Raw genomic sequence first — 19295 nt, 5'->3', positions numbered from 1 at the left:
CACCACCTCCATCCTTAACTTCTCCCTCTGAGTAGGATGATTGAACGGCTTTGTGTTAGCAGTGTCCCCAATAGCATTCGTTGGGCCAACGTCTGAATGCTATCTGGGGTGTCTTTCAAATTGGGATAATTTTGTGTGTTTGTTGTTTAATGCCACACTCAGCAATATTCCCGCTATATGGCGGTGGTCTGTAAATAATTGATTCTGGACCAGACAATCCAGTGATCAACAGCATGAGCATATATCTACGCAATTGGGATACAATGACCTGTTTGAACCAAGTCAGTGAGCCTGACCACCTGATCCTGTTAGTCGCCTCTTACAACAAGTATGGGCGGCTGAAGACCTATTCTAACCCGGATCTTCATGGGTATCAAAATTGGGCAAAACAAGCCATGGCAGCAAATGGGGCCAGGGTATTTATCATATCAGAATGATGAAAATACACCAGGTGATGGAGGATGTACTGAACTGGTTGGGCCAGGTCATTATCATGGCCTTGTTGCTTTCCAGGACAGTTAAAGGCACATGGAACAACCGTCAATGCCTGCTGTATGCTTGAACATATTCCGTATGCAGGTTTGGGAATTTGAATATGAATTTTGTTTGCAGCTTTGATAAATCCATCTGATGTCAAGCATCTGTGTTGCAAGGGGTTTTCACAGCTTGCAGTACGTCAGACTCGTTTCCAAAGCAGGAGAGTAAGAGTTGCATTGTGTTTCTGAAATAAAACAACATGTGAAAGTTCAAAATGGTGATCTGGACACATTTGAAGAAACAATTACTTCCATTTGACATCCCATGAATACAATAATGTAGCTATTTCACACAGCATTCTGAACATGTATCAATCATCATGTGATCTGTGCCTTCAGATTGAGAAGACACAATGTTCATATTATTATATTGATTCTCAAGAATCTCGTATAGAAATGTCCTCTGATAGTGATGAGCCTGTAACCTGTTCTAACCTTTTGTGGAGGACATTCTGTTCAAACTCTGATGACTTCTGAGTGGCCAGTTTGATGACGTCTGTTGCTATGTCTGCCAGCCTGGCCACGTTCAGTCCATAGCTCTTGGCGGCGACACCACGCACCAGTTGGTAGAGGAACGTGATCACATTACCGTCATCCTCATCTGTAGGGAATAATCACACAGGGGACTTAATGAATGATACAACTTAGAAAGGAAGCAATATTCCCTTTATATCTTAACACATTATTTTTTTACTGAATGAGTCCAGTCCAAGGTATTCAGCCGCTTTTGCAAAGGCCCACTTGTTGCCGTAGATGATACACAATCAGCAGTGTCAACTTTTGTAAACATGCAATGTTTGTCTTTATATAACCCTACTGGTGTATCACTGCCACCACCCCTACTGTACCCGTGAAGATCCAGGTTAGAATTGGTGTTCAGGAACCCATGCTTGTCGTAAGAGGCGACTAATGGGATCGTGTGGTCAGGCTTGTTGACATGGTTGACACAAGTCATCATATCCCAATTGTGTAGATAGATGCTCATGATGTTGACCGCTGGATTGTCTGGTCCAGACTCCATTATTTACAGACCGCCGCCATATAGCTGGAATATTGCTGAGTGTGGCGTTAACAACAACCCAACACAAGCCAACCCAACCAACCAACCAACAACCCAACCCAACCAACCAACCAACAACCCAACCAACCAACAACCGAACACAAGCCAACCAACCAACAACCCAACACAAGCCAACCCAACCAACCAACCAACCCAACACCAGCCAACAACCAACCAACAACCAACCAACCAACCAACAACCCAACCAACAACAGAACACAAGCCAACCAACCAACAACCCAACACAAGCCAACCCAACCAACCAACCAACCCAACACAAGCCAACCCAACCAACCAACCACCCCTATTGGTGTATCACTGTACCCACCATCATCTTCATGCAGCAGGAAGGACATGTGATAGTTGCCAACGATGTCAGGATACATGCTCTCGAACTCCGACAACATAGGGTAGTGGGTTACGAAGAGCGTCAAGTTCCTCACCTATGGAACAATAACAAACAATATCGTCATTAGTCTCAAAGTGGAATTAAGGAGGATGTAGGAAATATTTGATGAAACTTTTCATGGATATCAAAGTCTCAGAGCTACTTCCTTCATCTTTATCATCTTTACCAATAAAGAAATTGTTACCCATAAAAAGGTTTCAAGACTAAAAACGTTTGTAACCAAAAGGCAACATCAGGAGATTGAATAAGTCCAGAATGTCAGCAACAGTTTAGTTACATCATGTAACTATACAGACTATGAACCTGACAGTGTCGAAGTGCTGACGTTACGGGCAATGCCCCATGAAAAAGTGTTGATGACATGCCAACAACACGTTATTAAATTTACTCGCCTTGTACCACAAACTGCTGTCCACCGACAAAAGAGACAACCAAGTCAGTAAATGTTTTATCATATGTTGAACGTTTTGCTTCAGTGATCAAGTGCGTGAGCTAGTATGGGTCCATGCTGTTTTAGCAAGAAATACCTGAACACCAGAAATGGCTTGCCACTTTCAGTTATTTGAAGAATTTGTCATTTTTTAAAATAAATGTGTACTAAAACATATTACTTTTTAAACAATCTCATATATGTCACCATTTGCACAATATTTGTAAAGTTATAAACATCAATAACAATAATATACGCACTTCTTTGATAAAGAAGTTGAGGGTGGCATAGGCAATGGCCACTCCATCATGGGTGGAAGTCCCTCTGCCAAGCTCGTCCATGATGACGAGAGACCTCTCCGTGGCGTGGGCCATGATGTCAGACGCTTCCTCCAGTTCCACCATGAAGGTGCTGCGCCCCTTGAAGATCTCATCGGCTGCACCCATTCTACGGTATAGGAGAAAAGTCTTGTCACTTGTTGGTGAGGTTTGGAGAAATTGTGTGTGAAATTATCAGCAGAGTATGTGTTTGTGGTTATGCTTGCGTGTGCTTGCGTGTGCATGTATGTACTGGTACAAGTCTGGACTGATGACAGGCGGTGGGGTAGCGTAGTGGTTAAAGCATTTGCTCGTCACGCTGAAGGCCCGGGTTTGATTCCCCAAATGGGTACAATGTGTGAAGCCCATGATGGTGTCCCCTGCCATGATATAGCTGGAATATTGCTAACAGCGCCGTAAAACCAAACTCACTCACTCACTGGACTGATGAAAATTTAATATTGCCCATACAGATACAGTGCAACAGTTTATCATGAATAGACCACACAGACATATAGTCATGGTAGGCCAACATGTCCTTCTTTTACCCCGTATCACAGAGCATGTTTTAGGGTAAACAGATGTACAATCTTTTATCATTCTCTGGAATCATGCAATAACCTTAAGTTTTAATGTAAAATATCGATTTATACCAATAACCTTCAGTTTTAATTGTATGGCGGTCTGTAAATATGATTTATACATGAGCACTCTTTCAATGTGTCAAAGCCATTTAGAAGTTGGTGTAGTAATACATCAAGTGTGCTAGAGCTGTTATTCCAGTGTTAGATATTTCACTGCAAGAATAAGACAGATCACCTAAATGGACCAAGTTTATGCAGGTATCACACATTTTGTCTCCTGATTCTGTTACATTGGGTGCTGTGTTGATGCCTTGATGTCTTTCTGTATCTCTTTGTGATATCACATTATAGCCACTACCACTTGCTTGACACATGTCATTGTATTCCAATTGTGTAGATCGGCCTTGAGAAAGTCTATAATGTGTCGGCCATAACCAATCTCCACACACATTGACAGCCTACCTGTAACTGTGTATCATTAGTTTGATCACTGGATTGTCTGGTCCAGACTCGATTATTTACAGACCACCACCATATAGCTGGAATATTGCTGAGTGTAGCGTTAAACAACAAACCAACCAACCCAAAGTGATAGAACTTAAAGACCTTTGCTGAAAAGTCCAAAAACCCAATGCAAATCCTTGATGATCTGATATTGCCACAAAAGAGCATTGCAACTCTAGACCCATGTCCAATGAGTGAGTGAGTGAATATTTAACGTCACATCGGCAATATTGCAGCCATATCGTGACGAAAACAAGCCATACAATAAAAAGTAGAAACATTTTGAAGATTAAAACCTGTCGACGATGGACAGGAAAAAGACTAGAAAATCACAGTATAAAACTATCAAAGTTTAGGTATTCCAATTAAAGAAGACAATACAATATAAAATACGGGCTATAGATCGCCAACAACTGAAGGTAGATCACCATACTAAGGCCCCATGTCCAATGATGGAGTAGTTTCTTGGTGGGCTGTGTGAACTATCTTTAGGCCTACCTTGTATATATAGCATCAAGCACACCCAGTTTGACTCTGTCGGCTCGAACAAACGACCCAATCTGAGCCATGATGGAGATCAGCGCAACTTGTCGGATGTAGGAGCTCTTGCCTCCCATGTTGGGTCCTGTGATAATCATCACTCGCTCAGCACTTGCCTGTGCTCAACAGATTAACAAGGAAATGTTCACATTACAAGGATTTCTCTTACCACTGTGACACCAGTTTATGGATAGACTACCGACAAAAGTTGTAAGTTGGACTCCATGCTCAAGCTTTCTGGCTACACTGTCAATGTCACTGGTGTCCATTCCACAAAGCTATCATAGCGTTAGGTGGCTGTAACTCCCGTACTTTAAAATAGACATAGACTGTGATCTCCTGGTGGAACGGGGTTCTAACATTCTCACACTTAGTCATTCTTAAGTCTCAACACAAAACATGCACAAGAAATATTACTGCAGCAGTATGTTTATGTTTTCATCTCCAAGCTACTGTGCTTGCAAGTTTTTGAAGTGATTTCATCATCTCTACCTCTCTTATCAGGATGTTCTCACAGAACTTCTCTTGTTTGTGGGTGTTATCAGGTATTAGAACTAAATTTAGTATCCACAATAACTCTGTGTCAGACTTAAAACTAAGCTTTGGTAGTGAATGAGTCCAGGTGTGTAGTATAATCTATGGAAGATAATTATCCTGGATTAGCAAGGTGCAGATGTATGAGGTAAAATACTAAAAAAACATTCATGTAAACGTTGAAAGACTTGAGAAGGTCTATAATGTATCGGACAGAGGCCAAGATAAGCTGCGTATTTGGGTAAAATAAACACAGAAAATTTCCAATTACGCACTGAAAAATAATTGTTGCGTACCAATTACGCATTTAAAATGTTAGATACGCACATATGGAATATATCTATAAAAATCACTTCGCGTAATGAAAAAGACATCGATTGGTATCAAGTTGTATTGTTAGTATAGGACTAGTGTTGTACTGTCAGTACAGGATGAGTGATTTTTTATGAAATCATTTCCATTATATTTAAGTTGGTTTTGCTTCAGTATGACATAAGGCAGTACATACCTGCTTAGTAAACTTACTCAATGATATATACTTAGGTGAGTAAAATCACTGAAATACCCACATGTTTGAAAGCAGTGGGTAACGGAAAATGAAATACCCACTCAACCTTCATAATACCCACTCCAAAAAAGATACAGTGGGTACAATACCCACATGAGCTAAATCTTATCTGAGCTCTGATCGGACATAACCAATCTCCACACACACTGACAGCCTACCTGCAACTGTGTATCATTGGGCACAAACTGTTCATGGTCAGCCTTGAGAATGTCTATGACAGGGTGTCGTCCCTGGTCAATCTCCACACACACAGCATCATCGACCACTTCAGGCCTGGAACAATGAGAACACATAAACAAAAGGAAGAGTAGATCTTAGGTCCTTGGTCAATGGACAAATTGCACACGTTTGTGTGGATCTGGTGTTTCATGTACTGCACTGTAGCACTTGGTAGACTATATTCAACAATCGGGAATGAAATTAGGAAATGAAAGTACATCTATTTATTATTGAAATTCTAATATTCACACTTTCGGTGAATATGATGTGAATGTATACAGTTGGGGATAATATTTTTGTATAAGGGCACTGGTCTTTCGCAACCCATGCCTTTCGTAAGAGGTGACTGATGGCATCGGGTTGTCAGGCTTGCTGACTTGGTTGACACAAGTCGTTGTATCCCAATTGCATAGATTGATGCTCATGATGTCAATCACTGGATTGTCTGGTCCAGACTTGATTATTTACAGACCGCTGCTATGTGTGATATTAAACAATAAATAAACAAACAAAACAACCAAATATAAGGGCAGTTTGTGTTTCTGTTTTTGAATCGTTAAAGTTAAGATTTTATTTCATAGATTTAGTGATCCTTGTGAGCAAAAATCTGCCCAGTTCTAAATTTTGTAACAACATCTTTAATATTTCAGTAGAAAGATTAATATGAGAAGTACATTGATCATGTAGTAAATCAATACTGAATGCACAAAAACCAACCTGCAGTATCCATTCTGCAGAGCTACTGTAGACAGAGACAGGAGAGAGTCTAGAGTAGCCAGGTGCTGTATTCCCCTCTTGAACTGAAGGTAGTGCTCTGAGAACTCCCTGCAAAACAGTCACTTGATTGATTGATTGATTGATTGATTGAGTTTAGTTCTATGCCACCTTTAACAATATTCCAGCAATATCAAGGCAGGAGACACAAGAAATGGGCTTCACACATTGTACCTATGTGGGGGATCAAACCCGTGCCTTTAGCTTGACGACCACCGATCCTATGTGATCATACAGAAAATCTCCTTTGACAAATATTTTGCTAAGTCATTTTTGAGATCATCATCATCCAGATATCAAACTATTATAGGGTTGCATTTTCTTTTTCAATTTCATGATAATGATGCAAAGCTTTCCTGCACTGAGAAAATAATGTAACATATTTGTGTTAATAAGCCCCATGGACGCTTAGAATTTTATTGAATGCTGAACTTATAATAAACAGAGTAGTGAACAAATTGTTCAAATGCCAATGATAATTACAAGTAACAGAGATGCCAACCCTGAATCTCAGGAAAGTTGAGTCATAACTGGCTGAAATCCAGGCCTGAGCACCAAAGGTGCGAGTTGGGGGTGAGCGCATGGTCAGCTCTGCCATTTTGTTTCACTTTCATACGGACTATGACATGTATTCGAAAAACTTTGTGAAACTTCATCATCAATAACACGCAATATACACAATCGACACCCAAAGGATCACACGCTAAGCTTCTGAATGCTTTTACCAGTGTTCACTCAAATAAATCACCGGTGACATACAAAATTGTATACTGTAAAAATAAATTCAGAATTTTTTCTAAAAAATTGGAGTTTTGCAAGAGAAATCGTAGAGCAGATTTTGTATTTGAAAATCAGTGTAACTCTGCCAAAATCAGAGTGGTTGGCACCTCTGCAAGTAATAATGCAATCAGCAAGTTTTCCACCAGATACCTATTAAAGTCATCAAGCACCAGAAAGTGGAGAACCTAACAGGGTCACGGTGACATGCAATCAGCAAGTCACAGAATCTCCCACCCAGTCCCCATTCCAGTAATCAAGCACCAGAAAGTGGAGGACCGAAAACTTCTTCAAATATAGCTTTGCATCACATAATACCAACAGTGATTAATTGACAAATAATATGTTGTATGTGTATATGTGGGTAAAATATTGTAACATATATTTCACTTCATTCTCTTCCCACAGAGGTTACTTGTCATATCTTCCTACGAACCTCTGTTCTAATACGGCCATATTTCCCGGTTCTCATAAAATCCCCTAGCGTCAAGAAGTCGCAACATGAATTACCTCCCTTCTTTCTATCCAATCAGAACACATGTTACATCGATGCAAGTAAAAACAGGGCCACAAATATCCCTCTTCTCTGCCGGGGACTTGTGTTGATGTGACACACAAGAATGGCAAGCTGGTCCATTGTCAACGAGGGCCATGGTGACGCCATTGTTCTGTCTAGAAGAAACCTTTGCGTATTGGGTAAGCGAAGAGGTTCCAGTTTTCCCAAAGCATACGGAAATTACCAAGGCCTTGCGAATGATCACTTTTGAAACAATGTCATTGAAACTTGACATTGATAATGTTTCTAAAAAAACAAGTCATCTGGAGAATGAAGTACAGTTCATTCATGAAACGGCCAACATAGCTCACGACACGCACGAGCAACTCGAGCAGTTGAAGGACGAAGTTGATAGGCTGGAAGCGATAAGTAGGCGGGACAATTTACTCATATATGGCATACTTGAGTCACGTGATGAAGGTGGTGACGCATGTAAACAAAAAGTTGTAGACACTCTGAATACGGTAAGATCTAATGATCCAGTTGTGCTACAAGACATTACCAGAGCTCACAGGATAGGGAAACCCATCCCTGGAAAAGCTAGACCCATGATAAGCTAAGTTTGTGGACAGTATGAAGAAGATCGCAGTACTGAAGGACCGGCCCTGAACTTGGTAAACACAACATTGGAGTAGCTAGCGACCTGACCAGCGACAACGTCAGACACTGAGCCAACTACGATGGAGGAGAACAAGCGAGGGTTCTACAAGAATGGAAGGCTGGTTGTGGAGGATCTAGCACCCTCTGAGAGTCCTGAGGTGACCAAGAGTCCGCCGTCTGCTGGCGTCACGGATGAAAGAGGATCACTGCGCCGTCTGGTACATCTACACATGACCGTGACGGCGTGCTCAGGTCAATGTCGAAGGTCAAATCCACCTCGAGAAAATAGCAGGGAGGCCAGGGCTTAACAGACAATTACTTATCAATTCTCTCGTGGAATATTGGTGGCTTATCAAACAAATTACATGATAATGAATTTATTCACTTTAAACTATCAAATGATATTGTTGCTTTTTATGAGACATGGACAACTGATACAGACTTTAGTTTGTATTTTCCAGGTTATAGATATTTTTGCTTACCAGCAACAAAGCTTACCAATTTTGGAAGACATTCTGGAGGAATATTAGTTATGATAAAATGTTTTTATGTTAAATATATTATTGATGTGGTTTATGGCGAAAATGCTATTTTGATATCGTTTGACAAGGAAATGTTTGGATTTGACACAGATATTATTTGTGTTTTTAGTTATGTCCATCCACAAGGTTCAAGCTGGTATGCTGACAAGGATGCGAGGAATGGGGTGGAAATTTTGCTTAATTTTATACTGAAAGTGGTAGAAACACACTCTGTTTTCTCAGTCCTTGTTTTAGGGGATATGGACAGCAGGACTGGTATTTAAGCCTGACTATATGGAAGATTCAATTATCCAACATGTTGAGGGTAAAGATTTTGTAAGTGAATTTTTCACAGAATTTGAGATGGTAAGATATTCATGTGACAAGACTGTGAACAGTTTTGGGCAAACATTACTGAATTTGTGCGCAATACTGAATATACATATCGTAAACGGGAGATGTGGAAGTGATTCCGGCATTGGTGATTTTACCTTCTTAGGTCATTTAGGATGTAGTGTGATTGATTATATTCTTGCGTCCACGGATATGTTCCTTTAATCGCCAACTTTCACATAGTGTCACGGTCTGAATCCCAGCATCTTCCCATACAGCTAGAGGTCAATATACCCGGTAGCTCTTTGCGAACCCGACCTCTACCCATATAGATCAGTGCAGGTACATATGGAAGGAGTCGTGTAAACTCAACTTTCTTCATCATATGGAATCCTCGGAGACTTTAGCATTACTCGAACAAGCAGCCATGTGTTCATTGACTAATGTAGCAGAAGCAGTCTCGATATTCACGGACGCCATCCTTTCAGCTGCCTCCATGTTTAGGCGACCAGAAAGTCACAAAAGCAGCACTTCACCATGTAGTGCGATAGTGAATGCCTCTCTAAAAAGCATGAACGATGTCAGTTTCTAAATGCTTTTAGAAAATCAAAAGACAAATCATTCTTGTTGAAATATAAGAAAACATGCAGTGAATACAAGTCCTTATGTCGAACAAAGAAAGAAGTATATATTCAAGCGTCAGAGAGATGATTTGGAGACCTCGACAACTGACTCGAAACGTTTTGGGGTACAATAAAACGTTTATCAGGTCGTAAACTGTGCCCAAACCCCATAGATATTGGAGACTGGGTGGATTATTTCTCTACCCTCTCACGACAGTCCAGATAATTTAGAATGTATAAATGGCGATATACATGATATAGAAGATCCCCAGATTCTATAAGGTAATCACTGAAGATATTCTGGATTCCCCTTAACAAGATTGGAGATCATTAGCAGTCTCGAGGCTAAAGAACAACAAATCTCAGGACTTGATGACATATTGAGTGAATATCTTAAACATTCCTCCCATGTAATCGTTCCATACCTCGAAATAATATTCAATAGTATGTACCAAAGGGTAAATTCCCAGAGACCTGGTCTACAGGAATAATTATTCCTTTTCATAAGAAAGGTGACACTTCTATCCCCGACAACTACAGAGCAATAAGCCTCCTGAGTATCCTCAGCAAAGTCTTCACGTACATCCTGAATCAGCGATTAGTGTGCTGGGCTGATGTGTTGAGTAAAATTTCTGAGTGTCAATCAGGTTTTGAAAAGGTTATTCAGTGGTTGACAATTGTTTTGTTCTGAATTCTATTATCGAGCGTTATCTTTCCTGCAAAGGTGGTAAATTCTATGTAGCTTTTGTCGATTTCTCGAAAGCTTTCGATTCTGTTCAAAGACATTTTCTTTGGAAGTTATTATATAAACACGGTCTGAGTAAGTAAAATGGGTAAAATGTTAGAGTCTATTTATAATAGTGTAAAATCTTGTGTTAAGCTCAAATAGTAGTTTATCTCGTGTATTTGATTGCCCAATGGGAGTCAGACAAGGGTGTATGCTCAGCCCCTTTTTGTTTCAGTTTTATATAAATGAATTAGTTAATGTAATTGAAACTGAATGTCGGTTTGGTGTCCAGCTACATCCAGATGTTACTCATATTTTCCTTCTTTTATTTGCGGATGACCTTATTTTGTTCGGGAACAGCGTGAGAAGTCTGCAGTTTAAACTAAATGTTCTTAATAGGTACTGTTCAGAATGGAAATTGTCAGTCAACATGCATAAAACTAAAATTGTTGTTTTTAAGAAAGGAGGTGGTTTATCTCGGTATGAAAAATGGTTTTATAATGGTAGTGTTGTTGAAGTTGTTTCAGGATATTGTTATCTCGGATTGTATTTTAGTAATAGTTTACAGTGGTCAAAAGCGTTTGACAATATTTCTATTCAAGCCAGAAAAATGCTGTCATTACTTCTTAGTAGTATACATTGTTTGAAACCACTCTCGCCTCATCTGTACTTCAAATTATTCGATACAAAGATAACACCAATTCTCCTCTATGGGGCTGAAATTTGGGGGCTTAATAATATTGAAGAACTGGAAAAAGTACATTTATATGCCTGCAAACGTTTTCTAAACGTTAAGTTATCAACGTCCAATAATGGAGTATTAGCCGAGTGTGGTAGATATCCTGTCCAACTATCTGCTGTTTTAAAATGTATTAAATATTGGTTAAATCTTATTAACATGCCTGGATGCCGTTTGCCTCGAAAATGTTACAATATGATCATTATGTTTGATGAGCAAGGCTATGAGAACTGGGTTACCAAGGTTAGAAATATCATATTTAAATTAGGTTTTGGTGATGTTTGGGTATCACACACTTACGGAGATAAAAACGTTTTTGTTAAAATGTTTTTCAAGCGACTGAAAGATAATTTTCGGCAAGTTTGCCATAGTGATTTATCTGAGAGCCCCAAAATGTTTACATATTGTAATTTTAAATTAGCGATTTCTTGTGAAACATACTTAACTCATATTACTGTATCCAAATATAGATCTTGTTTATCACGATTTAGGTTAAGTTCCCATAGTTTAGAAATTGAAACAGGGCGTTACTATAACATTCCCGGGAACAAAGAACATGCAAAATGTGTAACTTAAGCGTAATTGAAAATGAATATCACTTCTTACTTATTTGTCCAGCCTACATTGAATTAAGACGTAAATATCTTTTGTCGCAATTCTATGTTTTCCCCAGTATGCTAAAATTCAATTCGTTGTTATCATCCAAAAATGAAGACATTTCCTTGAATACTGCTAAATATCTGTTTTATGCATTCGAAAAAAAGGAAATCAATTTTGTCATATTAAGATTGTATATATTATACATGCTTTCATTGTTAACATTTTATTTCATGTCTGCACCGATGAGGTGTTTTTGTACTCATAGGCCCGTGGCCTCATAGTATCAGAAATAAAGATTTGATTGATTTGATTGATTGAAACAATGTCGCCGATTGCACAACTAAATCTGATTGCAACCAATCATGAATCCTGAACACTCGCACCATGAAAGGGCCGTATTAGAACAGAGGTTCGTAGGAAGGTATGACAAGTAAGCTCTGTGGGAAGAGAATGATTTCACTTATCACTATATATATTTCAATCGTACTGAAGGACGTTTTTTCAGAATATTATAATGAGTTTTCCAAGGTCACAATCATTCATATTCTGCAATGGTACAGCACATACTGTAGGAAATCCCTCCATGCATCCGTCGCGTCCAGCACCAACTGTTCCCGCAGCTGGTTCATCAGCTTGTACTTCTCTACAATGACGGGTGTGTGGAACCTGCTCACTGCCTTCGTACTAGAGACAGAAAAACAGTCACAACTCTGTTAACAACAAGTTATCTTAATAGTCAAATATATTTTTCTTTTCACACATGTGCAAACCTTCCACTTCTTACTTTTCTCTTATGTGAGGGTCAGATTCTACTTTTCAAATTTCATCCAAAATCATTCTTGCTACTTTCTCAGATTGCAGTAATACCCAGCGTCAAGAGTGTTTGTAATCTAACAAGACTCAGCGACAGATGGATTAGTGATGTCACTTAATTATGACATCAATGTAACCGATGACATCACAATAGTCTACAAAGCATTGTGATGCAATTAGATAGCAAGTATCTGTTGTATATATCACTTAATCACCCCCAAGTGATATCTCCTGTGTAAGACAGTTCATCACAAGTTACAACATAACTAACCTGCTAATCTTGGTCCAGTCATGGGGTACGAGTTTAAGTTGGGTGTTCCGTACCTCAACCAGAAACTACAACAAAGGGTAATATCTCTGAATCACACCACCTGCAGTCAACACAACACAGATATGCAACTACGTATCACTAGTGGCGGGAACTAATTTTGTATGTGATACAGGAGTCTGTCTGTGTGTCCCCTCTGTCAGTCAACTAGTGCAGGTGGACATATAACACTGTGTTGAGTGATGTACATAAATGAAATTAAATACAGATGGAGTTCAGAATTTCCCCTAACAGAGTTGACAGTAAGGCCAACTTGCCGTCCTAAACTGTTCCATAATCAACTAAGCTGTTTATGCTCAGCTGTAAATTAGGCATACCTTCATAACACTGACTGTCTCAAATTAACACAGGGAATTCACTGCTATCATCAGAACCCATAGAACATTCACTGCTAATATCAAGATCCATACAGCATTCACTGATTACATCTGGACCAATAGGGCATTCACTGAAACATCTAGATCCATACAGCATCCACTGATTACATCTGGACCAATAGGGCATTCACTGAAACATCTAGATCCATACAGCATTCACTGATTACATCTGGACAAATAGGGCATTCACTGAAACATCTAGATCCATACAGCATTCACTGATTACATCTGGACCAATAGGGCATTCACTGAAACATCTAGATCCATACAGCATCCACTGATTACATCTGGACCAATAGGGCATTCACTGAAACATCTAGATCCATACAGCATTCACTGATTACATCTGGACCAATAGGGCATTCACTGAAACATCTAGATCCATACAGCATTCACTGATTACATCTGGACCAATAGGGCATTCACTGAAACATCTAGATCCATACAGCATCCACTGATTACATCTGGACCAATAGGGCATTCACTGAAACATCTAGATCCATACAGCATCCACTGATTACATCTGGACCAATAGGGCATTCACTGAAACATCTAGATCCATACAGCATCCACTGATTACATCTGGACCAATAGGGCATTCACTGAAACATCTAGATCCATACAGCATCCACTGATTACATCTGGACCAATAGGGCATTCACTGAAACATCTAGATCCATACAGCATCCACTGATTACATCTGGACAAATAGGGCATTCACTGAAACATCTAGATCCATACAGCATTCACTGATTACATCTGGACCAATAGGGCATTCACTGAAACATCTAGATCCATACAGCATCCACTGATTACATCTGGACCAATAGGGCATTCACTGAAACATCTAGATCCATACAGCATTCACTGATTACATCTGGACCAATAGGGCATTCACTGAAACATCTAGATCCATACAGCATTCACTGATTACATCTGGACCAATAGGGCATTCACTGAAACATCTAGATCCATACAGCATCCACTGATTACATCTGGACCAATAGGGCATTCACTGAAACATCTAGATCCATACAGCATCCACTGATTACATCTGGACCAATAGGGCATTCACTGAAACATCTAGATCCATACAGCATCCACTGATTACATCTGGACCAATAGGGCATTCACTGAAACATCTAGATCCATACAGCATTCACTGATTACATCTGGACCTGAAAATAGGGCATTCACTGAAACATCTAGATCCATACAGCATTCACTGATTACATCTGGACCAATAGGGCATTCACTGAAACATCTAGATCCATACAGCATTCACTGATTACATCTGGACCAATAGGGCATTCACTGAAACATCTAGATCCATACAGCATCCATTGACAAATTCTTCACTATGTATTTTTCACTGCTAACATCTGGGCGCATAGGGCATTCACTAGACTCACAAGGCATTCACTGATAACATAGACCGACAGAACATTCACTGCCAACATCCAGACCCACAGGGCATTCACTGAAAACATCTAGACCGACAGAACACTCACTGCCAACATCTAGACCCACTGGGCATTCACTGCTAACATCTAGACCGGCAGAACATTCACTGCCAACATTTAGACCCACAGGGCATTCACTGCTAACATCTAGACCGGCAGAACATTCACTGCCAACATTTAGACCCACAGGGCATTCACTGCTAACATCTAGACCGGCAGAACATTCACTGCCAACATCTAGACTCACAGGGCATTCATTGCTAACATCTAGACCCAAACAACATTCACCGCCAACATTTAGACCCACATGGCATTCACTGAAAACATCTAGACTGACAGGGTATTCACTGATAACATAGACCGACAGAACATTCACTGCCAACATCCAGCCCCACAGGGCATTCACTGATAACATCTAGACCCAAACAACATTCACTTCCAACATCTAGACCCACAGGGCATTCACTGATAACATCTAGACCGGCAGAACATTCTTTGCTAACATTTAGACCCAAACAACACTTACTGCCAACATCCAGACTCACAGGGCATTCACTGATAACATATAGACTGACAGAACATTCACAGCCAACATCTAGACCCACAGGGCATTCACTGAAAACATCTAAACCAACAAAACATTCACTGCCAAAATCTAGACCCACAGGGCATTCACTGAAAACATCTAGACCCACAGGGCATTCACTGATAACATAGACCGACAGAACATTCACTGCCAACATCCAGACCCACAGGGCATTCACTGAAAACATCTAGACCGACAGAACACTCACTGCCAACATCTAGACCCACTGGGCATTCACTGAAAACATCTAGACCGGCAGAACATTCACTGCCAACATTTATACCCACAGGGCATTCACTGCTAACATCTAGACCGGGAGAACATTCACTGCCAACATCTACACTCACAGGGCATTCATTGCTAAAATCTACACCCAAACAACATTCACCGCCAACATTTAGACCCACATGGCATTCACTGAAAACATCTAGACTGACAGGGTATTCACTGATAACATAGACCGACAGAACATTCACTGCCAACATCCAGACCCACAGGGCATTCATTAACATCTAGACCCAAACAACATTCACTTCCAACATCTAGACCCACAGAACATTCACTGATAACATCTAGACCCACAGGAACATTCACTGCTAACATCTAGACCAAACAACAGACTCTCACAGGGCATTCACTGATAACATATAGACTAGAGCCAACATCAGAACATTCACTGAAAACATCTAAACCAACAAAACATTCACTGCCATAGACCCAGATTCACCACTAGACCCACAGGGCATTCACTGATAACATGACCGACAAACATTCATGCCAACATAGACCCACAGGGCACAGAAAACATCTCACTGCCAACATCTAGACCCACTGGGCATTCACTGAAAACATCTAGACCGGCAGAACATTCACTGCCAACATTTATACCCACAGGGCATTCACTGCTAACATCTAGACCGGCAGAACATTCACTGCCAACATCTACACTCACAGGGCATTCATTGCTAAAATCTACACCCAAACAACATTCACTGCCAACATTTAGACCCACAGGGCATTCACTGATAACATCTAGACCGACAGAACATTCACTGCCAACATCTAGACCCACATGGCATTAACTGATAACATCAAGACCCACAGGGCATTCACTGCCAACATCTAGACCCACAGGCATTCACTGAAAACATCTAGACCCAAACAATATTCACTGCCAACATCTAGACCCACAGGGCATTCACTGATAACATCTAGACCGACAGAACATTTACTGCTAACATCTAGACCCACAGGGCAATTCACTGCTAACATCTAGACCCATAGAACATTCACTGCCAACATCTAGACCCATAGGGCATTCACTGATAACATCAAGACCCACAGGTCATTCCCTGCCAACATCTAGACCCACAGGGCATTCACTAAAAACATCTAGACCCAAACAATATTCACTTCCAACATCTAGACCTACAGGGCATTCACTGAAACATCTAGATCCATACAGCATCCACTGATTACATCTGGACCAATAGGGCATTCACTGAAACATCTAGATCCATACAGCATTCACTGATTACATCTGGACCAATAGGGCATTCACTGAAACATCTAGATCCATACAGCATTCACTGATTACATCTGGACCAATAGGGCATTCACTGAAACATCTAGATCCATACAGCATCCACTGATTACATCTGCCAACATTTAGACCCACTGGGCATTCCCCGCCAACATCTAGACTCACAGGGCATTCACTGCCAACATCTAGACCTACAGGGCATTCACTGGTAACATCTAGACCCACAGAACATTCACTGCCAACATCTAGACCCACAGGGCATTCCCTGGTAACATCTAGACCCACAGGGCATTCACTGCTAACATCAAGACCAATACAGCATTCACTGCCAACATCTAGACCCACAGGGCATTCACTGCCAACATCTAGACCTACAGGGCATTCCCTGATATCATCTAGACCCACAGGGCATTCACTGCTAACATGAAGACCCACAAAACATTCATTGATTACATCTAGACCCAAGCAACATTTACTGATAACCTCAAGACCCACAGACCATTCACTGCCAACATCTAGACACACACAGCTTTCACTTATCACATCCAGACCAGAAATTAGATCAGTCAAATACTGCATGCTTCCAAAAGTCAAAATAGTTTCACATCAGGGAAGTCACAGTGAACTAAATTTGTATGACTGGTAAAACATGAAAGACATCTGTTATAGATTTCAGGAATAACTACAACATGCACAGTATATACATCAGCTGCTTCCATGCTTTTCTGACCTCTGTCTGTAACACAGTGACGTAGTTGAGAGCAGGTTGTCTGACGGTGCGGCGGACGTCACGGAGGTGGTCCTTCAGCTCCAGCTGCACATCAGTCAGCTCCTTCTTTCTGCTGACTATCTTGGGAAACCTACTTTCATCACTGAACAGGTTGGGTTTGTCATTCTCTCTGAAACATTCAACAACATCCCAATTTCACAAATCATTCAAGTCCAAATTTGAAGAAAAGAAAGGAAACTGGACAAGAGATGGCAGTACTTTGAACACCACTGATCACAAAATAGTATTAGAATAAAAATACCTTCACTACAAATTTACAAACTTGCTATTTTGGGTAGTGTTTGGGGGAAAAACATTATTGCCTGTGCAAACAACACATACCTCCTGCTACACAGCTGTAATGTTTAGGTAAAAGGTGTGCATTATAAGACGTATGGTTACTGTTTTCTATCTACTCATACCTTGCAGCTTTCTCATTGATAAGTCCAGAAAAGCTCTTCACCTCCCCAAGCAGACCTGGTACTTCAGTCAGTATTGTCCGTATCAAAGCGGATTTGACCTGGTCTCCTACAGAGCTAGACAGACTCTTCATCTCCTTAAACATCTTCTCTAGAGCCTTACACACTAGGTAAAATTCACCTGTGGAGCACTGGAACAAGCAAATCGTCACTAAGATCTATAACAGAGGTTATACTCCAAGAAGGAGGTATGATTACTTTGCATGTTAACACTTATTTACTGCAGCATCTGTCATATTGTGGCCTCACAGTTCCAAATGTATCCAGTCTAACTCAATCTTTCACAGCCAAATCAAAGAGGCCACACATTAAACACATGTGAAACATCCTCTGTATGTCAAGTCTTACATGTGGACAGTGATTCTGCATCAACAAACTGCCTGTCCAGTTTTGATTTTGTTTATCATCCCTCAGAGGGTGACCCCATTTATGCTGAAGGTTCTCTTTCCCCATTCATTTTTATGCTGAAGGGTTTTAAAATTACCCCATTCATTTATGCTGAAGGGTTCTCTTTCCCCATTCATTTATGCTGAAGGAGTTCTCTTTCATTCATTTTGAAGGGTTCTCCCAGGGTTCTCTTTCCCGTTCATTTATGCTGAAGGGTTCTCTTTCCCCGTTCATTTATGCTGAAGGGTTCTCTTTTCTCCGTTTGAAGGGTTCTCTTTCCCCCGTTCATTTTATGCTGAAGGGTTCATTTTATGCTGAAGGGTTCTCTCCCCGTTCATTTATGCTGAAGGGTTCTCTTTCCCCATTCATTTATGCTGAAGGGTTCTCTTTCCCCGTTCATTTATGCTGAAGGGTTCTCTTTCCCCGTTCATTTATGCTGAAGGGTTCTCTTTCCCCATTCATTTATGCTGAAGGGTTCTCTTTCCCCGTTCATTTATGCTGAAGGGTTCTCTTTCCCCCATTCATTTATGCTGAAGGGTTCTCTTTCCCCATTCATTTATGCTGAAGGGTTCTCTTTCCCCGTTCATTATTGCTGAAGG

The 19295-nt window shown here is 40.5% G+C and overlaps 1 protein-coding gene across 1 annotated transcript in view; it reads right to left on the bottom strand.

The window, feature by feature from the left end:
* Window positions 1-286: 286 nt before the first annotated feature.
* Window positions 287-19295, bottom strand: part of LOC124289436 (DNA mismatch repair protein Msh3-like) — a 34365-nt gene continuing 15356 nt past the window's right edge. The window contains exons 11-21 of the mRNA XM_046726055.1: window positions 18253-18440; window positions 17792-17960; window positions 13036-13100; window positions 12519-12635; window positions 6419-6526; window positions 5641-5755; window positions 4339-4496; window positions 2696-2882; window positions 1925-2039; window positions 972-1137; window positions 287-721 (exon numbers count right to left, since the gene is read on the bottom strand). Of these exons, the coding sequence (XP_046582011.1) occupies window positions 634-721; window positions 972-1137; window positions 1925-2039; window positions 2696-2882; window positions 4339-4496; window positions 5641-5755; window positions 6419-6526; window positions 12519-12635; window positions 13036-13100; window positions 17792-17960; window positions 18253-18440 (1476 nt within the window). The 3' untranslated portion in view covers window positions 287-633. The remainder of the gene's footprint in view (window positions 722-971; window positions 1138-1924; window positions 2040-2695; window positions 2883-4338; window positions 4497-5640; window positions 5756-6418; window positions 6527-12518; window positions 12636-13035; window positions 13101-17791; window positions 17961-18252; window positions 18441-19295) is intronic.

Source organism: Haliotis rubra, unplaced genomic scaffold (genome assembly GCF_003918875.1).
Source record: "Haliotis rubra isolate DU_JTF1 unplaced genomic scaffold, ASM391887v1 Scf112, whole genome shotgun sequence".
In the NCBI taxonomy this organism is placed as follows: Eukaryota; Metazoa; Mollusca; class Gastropoda; order Lepetellida; family Haliotidae; genus Haliotis; species Haliotis rubra.
The sequence above is the reverse complement of the archived record's forward strand: the minus strand, read 5'-3'. Positions and strand labels throughout refer to the sequence as shown.